We start from the raw sequence: 6383 nt of genomic DNA, 5'->3' as shown, positions 1-6383 counted from the left end.
TCAGCATTTGGGGACGCTCTCAGCTCTCAGCGCACGGCCCAGCTTCCTTCAAAATGTCTACTGTTCACGAAATCCTGTGCAAGCTCAGCTTGGAGGGTGATCACTCTACACCCCCAAGTGCATATGGGTCTGTCAAAGCCTACACTAACTTTGATGCTGAGCGGGATGCTTTGAACATTGAAACAGCCATCAAGACCAAAGGTGTGGATGAGGTCACCATTGTCAACATTCTGACCAACCGCGGCAATGCACAGAGACAGGATATTGCCTTCTCCTACCAGAGAAGGACCAAAAAGGAACTTGCATCAGCACTGAAGTCAACCTTATCTGGCCACCTGGAGACAGTGATTTTGGGCCTATTGAAGACACCTGCTCAGTATGACGCTTCTGAGCTAAAAGCTTCCATGAAGGGGCTAGGAACCGACGAGGACTCTCTCATTGAGATCATCTGCTCCAGAACCAACCAGGAGCTGCAGGAAATTAACAGAGTCTACAAGGAAATGTACAAGACTGATCTGGAGAAGGACATTATTTCGGACACATCTGGTGACTTCCGCAAGCTGATGGTTGCCCTGGCAAAGGGTAGAAGAGCAGAGGATGGCTCTGTCATTGATTATGAACTGATTGACCAAGATGCCCAGGATCTCTATGACGCTGGAGTGAAGAGGAAAGGAACTGATGTTCCCAAGTGGATCAGCATCATGACCAAACGGAGCGTGCCCCACCTCCAGAAAGTATTTGATAGGTACAAGAGTTACAGCCCTTATGACATGTTGGAAAGCATCAGGAAAGAGGTTAAAGGAGACCTGGAAAATGCTTTCCTGAACCTGGTCCAGTGCATTCAGAACAAGCCCCTGTATTTTGCAGATGGGCTGTACGACTCCATGAAGGGCAAGGGGAGGCGAGATAAAATCCTGATCAGAATCATGGTCTCCCGCAGTGAAGTGGACATGTTGAAAATCAGGTCTGAATTCAAGAGAAAGTACGGCAAGTCCCTGTACTATTACATCCAGCAAGACACTAAGGGCGACTACCAGAAAGCGCTGCTGTACCTGTGTGGTGGAGACGACTGAAGCCCGACACGGCCTGAGCGTCCAGAAATGGTGCTCACCATGCTTCCAGCTAACAGGTCTAGAAAACCAGCTTGCGAATAACAGTCCCTGTGGCCGTCCCTGTGAGGGTGACGTTAGCATTGCCCCCAACCTCATTTTAGTTGCCTAAGCATTGCCTGGCCTTCCTGTGTAGTCTCTCCTGTAAGCCAAAGAAATGAACATTCCAAGGAGTTGGAAGTGAAGTCTATGATGTGAAACACTTTGCCTCCTGTGTACTGTGTCATAAACAGATGAATAAACTGAATTTGTACTTTAGAAACAAACAAACATAAAAGAGCTTCACCTGGTATTTCAGATGAGATGCTTAGGTACTGATTGACCGAAAAAATTGCAGATATCCTGTAAGCCAATTGCTTTTTAAAATGACAGGATCTCATCGTAACATTTTGTAATACCCTTAGCGTTTACCCATATCTGGCACCTGTAGTTGTGTGATTTCTACATAAGTGATAAATACATAAATGAATAATACCGTGATTTCTGTTCAACATTGTGCTGAATTTGCAACCAGTGAAACAAGGGGAAAAAGTTGAGAATGAGAAAGGAAAGAAAAGTAAGTAAGTATTGGCGCATGACAAGTTTATTTATAGAGATTCAAAAGGGTCTAAAGAAGCAATGCATTGTCAATAACAAAATGTAGTAAGTTTACTGAATTTAGCATAAATATAAAATATTATTTTATTTTCACATACTAGAAGCAGTTAAGATATGTTTCTTAACAAGAGAGACAATTTACAAATAATAATAATATAAAATATAAAATAAACACCTAAGAACAAATCTATTAGAAGATTAGCAAGACTATCATGCAGAAAATTATTACAATTTTAGGGGAATGAGGGCCGGGCGCAGTGGTTCACGCCTGTAATCCCAGCACTTTGGGAGGCCAAGGCGGGTGGATCATGAGGTCAGGAGTTCGAGACTAGCCCGGCCAATAGGGTGAAAACCATCTCTACTAAACATACAAAAATTTAGCCGGGGGTGGCGGCGCTCGCCTGTAGTCCCAGCTAGTCCGGAGGCTGAGGCAGGAGAATGGCTTGAACCCGGAAGGCAGAGGTTACAATGAGCCAAGATCATGCCACTGCACTCCAGCCTGGGCGACAGAGCTAGACTCTGTCTCTAAATAAATAAATAAATAAATGTAAGGGGCGCGGTGGCTCACGCCTGTAATCCCAGCACTTTGGGAGGCCGAGGTGGGTGGATCACCTGAGGTCACAAGTTCAAGACCAGCCTGGCCAACATGGTGAAACCCCGTCTCTACTAAAAACACAAAAAATTAGCCGGACGTGGTGGCGGGTGCCTGTAATCCCAGCTACTTGGGAGGCTGAGGCAGGAGAATTGCTGGAACCCGGGAGTGCAGTGAGCTGAGATCGTACCATTGCACTCCAGGCAGCTGGGCGACAGAATGAAACTCTGTCTCAAACAAAAAAAAAAAGTTTGAAATAAGTAAAGATATACAACATGATCATGAAAAAGTGAATCCAATAATCCAATAGTAAGTTTATTTCAATTTCTGCAGTATTATCTATATATTCAATACGACAGTAATCAAACTACAAAATATTTATTTCATGAAATTTGAAATTTGGCATATAATCTACAACTAAGTGAAAAAGAAGAACAAAAATAAGCATTATTTAAGAAGGACAGAAAGTCACGTGAATTGCTCTACCAATTATCAAATTATGTTATCACTTAGGATAATGAAAGAAGTGTGATTGGCCGGGCGCGGTAGCTCACGTCTGTAATCCCAGCACTTTGGGAGGCCGAGGCAGGTGGATCACGAGGTCAGGAGATGGAGACCATCCTGGCTAACACAGTGAAACCCTGTCTCTACTAAAAATACAAAAAAATTAGCCGGGCATGGTGGCAGGCGCCTGTAGTCCCAGCTACTCGGGAGGCTGAGGCAGGAGAATGGCGTGAACCCGGGAGGCGGAGCTTGCAGTGAGCCGAGATAGCACCACTGCACTCCAGCCTGGGCGACAAAGCCAGACTCCGTCTCAAAAAAAAAAAAAAAAGAAGAAGCGTGATTAAACAGGCAAATGGAAAAGAGAAAATGAAAAATAGGTCCATGAATATATAGGAATTTCACATATGATAGAGGTGTTATTGAAGCTATATGGAGGAATTATGTAATATACAATAAGTTATTCTGGAACAGGTGGTTATCCATACAAGGAAAGATGAATTTAAACCTTACTTCACAATATATGCTAAAATAAATCATAAGTGGATTAAATGCTTAAATGCAAAATTCAAAATGTTAGGTGTTTTGGTAAATAATAAGGATTATATCTTCATGAATTTGGGCTATGGGATTTTTTTTATATAAAGAATTTAAAAACATGTTCACCCCAAATAAAAGAATAATGCATTCTACTAAATTAAGAAAGCCAACAAAAAGTAGCACAAAGAGAGTAAAGACATAAACCACAAACTGGAAAGATATTAGGAACACATATAGCTGACAAACGTTGGGTATCCAAAGTCTATAAAAAACTGTTACAAATAAATAACAGTTAATCAACCAAAAAGAAATATGGACAAAGGGCAGTTTACGGCAACACTGGTGGCCTATAATATATAAAATATGTTCAACCTTCTTAGCAACCAGGAAGAAGCAAGCTAAAACTATATTGTACCATAAGATAATATTAACAAACTAGACTGGCAAAATTAAAAGTATATTAAATAGCAAGTGTAGTCCTAGATGTGGAACATTTGAACACACTCATGAACTGTTGGTGGGATCATTTATTTGGCTTAATCACTTTGGAAAGCATTTTGTTATGTTATGAAGTTGACATGTTGACTTGAAGACTCAGTCTTTACATTGCCAGGTATGGCAACAATCTTGCACCTAGGTAAGCAGAGACATGTTCAAGAATACCATACTGTTTGTAGCAGCACAAACACCCAGGGAAAAATTAGTGTGTATTAATTCAAGAATGAATAAATTCTAGCCAATGAATATAACGTAATACTAGATAGCAATGGAAGTAAATTGTCTAGATTATGTGTCAACATATTATCACAGACCTAATGTTGAATGAAAAAATAACATTACAGAAAATATATAAACTAGCTGATTCCTCTTAGACACATTTCAAAGACACACAAAATTAAATACTACATAATTTACAGATTCTTGTGTAAATGCTACAGACTATAATGCAAAGCAAGTGAATGACAAATTTAAACTTCAGTTTACATCTACCTGGGCATGATGGAGAAACAATGAGGAAATCTAAAAGAGTAACATGGACTGAGAAATTTTCAGCAATAATCTAACTCTTAAGCTGATTGGTTCAGGCAAAGGTATTCATTTTATTGCTTCTATATATGCATTGCATATTTGTCATAAATATTGTTCTGTATAGTTCAACATTTAATTCTTTAATGTAGCCGGACGCAGTGGCTCATGCCTGTAATCCCAATACTTTGGGAGGCTGAGGTGGGCGGATCACTTGAGGTCAGGAATTCAAGACCAGCCAGTGACATGGTGAAAGGCTGTCTCTACTAAAAATACAAAAATTAGCCAGGTGTGGTGGTGGGGGCCTGTAATCCCAGCTACTCAGGAGGCTGAGGCAGGAGACTGCTTGAACCCAGGAGGCAAAGGCTGCAGTGGGCTGAGATCAAGCCACTGCACTCCAGCCTGGGAGACAGAGCAAGATCCGTCTCAAAAATAAATAAATAAATAAGAAAAAATTACTTCATGTAAAGCTGCTGCTATGTGATTTTATAAGTGTGTCAAAAGCTACTATCTGTAAAGACCGAGTTGTATGATTCCTTACCTGAGATGGAAGGGAGGAGGGGAAGAAGCAAATTGACAAGTTAAAAAAGTAAATCGAGTGTAAATTAGTTCAACCATGTGGAAGACAGTGTGGCGATTCCTCAAGGATCTAGAACCAGAAATACCATTTGACCCAGCAATCCCATTACTGGGTAGATACCCAAAGGACTATAAATCATTCTACTATAAAGACACATGCACACGTATGTTTACTGCAGCACTGTTCACAATAGCAAAGACTTGGAACCAACCCAAATGCCCATCAGTGATACACTGGATAAAGAAAATGTGGCACATATACATCATGGAATACTATGCAGCCATTAAAAAGGATGAGTTCATGTCCTTTGCAGGGACATGGATGAAGCTGGAAACCATCATTCTCAGCAAACTAAACACAAGAACAGAAAACCAAACACTGCATGTTCTCACTCATAAGTGGGAGTTGAACAATGAGAACACATGGATACAGGGAGGGCAACATCATACACGGGGCCTGTTGGGGGATGGAGGGCGTGGGGAGGGATAGCATTAGGAGAAATACCTAATGTAGATGATGGGTTGATGGGTGCAGCAAACCACCATGGCATGTGTGTACCTAATGTAACAAAACTGCACATTCTGCACATGTACCCCAGAACTTAAAGTATAATAATTTTTTAAATAAATGTATGAGTGATTTTACTTAAAAAAATAGCAAAACAGTGAGTCACAGAAAAAAAAACTAAAAGCAGGCTGAAACTTACACTATTTTTAACAGCTAAAACAAAGCCTGCCCTCCTACATTCTCTGAAATTGAAATGATTCTGTCCCATGTACAGAGCATCTACAAAGGCTATGGGAAGTGATCACATCACAAGCAGGTTGCTGACGGGGGCGGGGGGAGTGGGCAGAGCGGGTGAGGAAGCCTTACAGGAAAAGCTACCACCACGATTTCTGTCTGAGCCAACCATGTGCCTCAGACTTCTCTGCTGTGTGGCCCTTTCTTTCTGGGGAGCAGGTAAGTCCCTGTTCTGAACTGGTGAATTCCAGTTCCAAGACTCTCTCCTGTGGCTGCAGTATCAGGCTCCCTCCTGGGCTTTTTCTCCTTCCTCCACAGCCTCCATGGACACCAAGGTCACCCAGAGACCTAGACTTCTGGTCAAAGCAAATGAACAGAAAGCAAAGACGGACTGTGTTCCTATAAAAAGACATAGTTATGTTTACTGGTATCATAAGACGCTGGAAGAAGAGCTCAAGTTTTTGATTTACTTTCAGAATGAAGAAATTATTCAGAAAGCAGAAATAATCAATGAGCGATTTTCAGCCCAATGCCCCCAAAACTCACCCTGTACCTTGGAGATCCAGTCCACGGAGTCAGGGGACACAGCATGGTATTTCTGTGCCAACAGCAAAGCCACAGTGCCGAATGTTAGCCCTTCTTAGAACACAAACTCATTATGGACCCAGCTCAGGAAATAAGTGTAGGTCAGGTTGGT

General features: G+C 41.6%; 1 protein-coding gene across 1 annotated transcript; it reads left to right on the top strand.

Annotated features, from left to right (window-relative positions):
- On the top strand, nt 1-1359 carry LOC465048 (annexin A2-like). Its single transcript, XM_054658757.2, has one exon. The coding sequence runs from the start codon at nt 54-56 to the stop codon at nt 1071-1073; it is 1020 nt and encodes a 339-aa protein (XP_054514732.1). The 5' UTR covers nt 1-53; the 3' UTR covers nt 1074-1359.
- The last annotated feature ends 5024 nt before the right edge of the window (nt 1360-6383 follow it).

Source organism: Pan troglodytes, chromosome 11 (genome assembly GCF_028858775.2).
Source record: "Pan troglodytes isolate AG18354 chromosome 11, NHGRI_mPanTro3-v2.0_pri, whole genome shotgun sequence".
Taxonomy (NCBI): Eukaryota; Metazoa; Chordata; class Mammalia; order Primates; family Hominidae; genus Pan; species Pan troglodytes.
The sequence above is the reverse complement of the archived record's forward strand: the minus strand, read 5'-3'. Positions and strand labels throughout refer to the sequence as shown.

Excerpts from the sequence above, each read along its gene's own strand:
- LOC465048 (XM_054658757.2), top strand. The coding sequence starts at position 54 with ATGTCTACTGTTCACGAAATCCTGTGCAAGCTCAGCTTGGAGGGTGAT.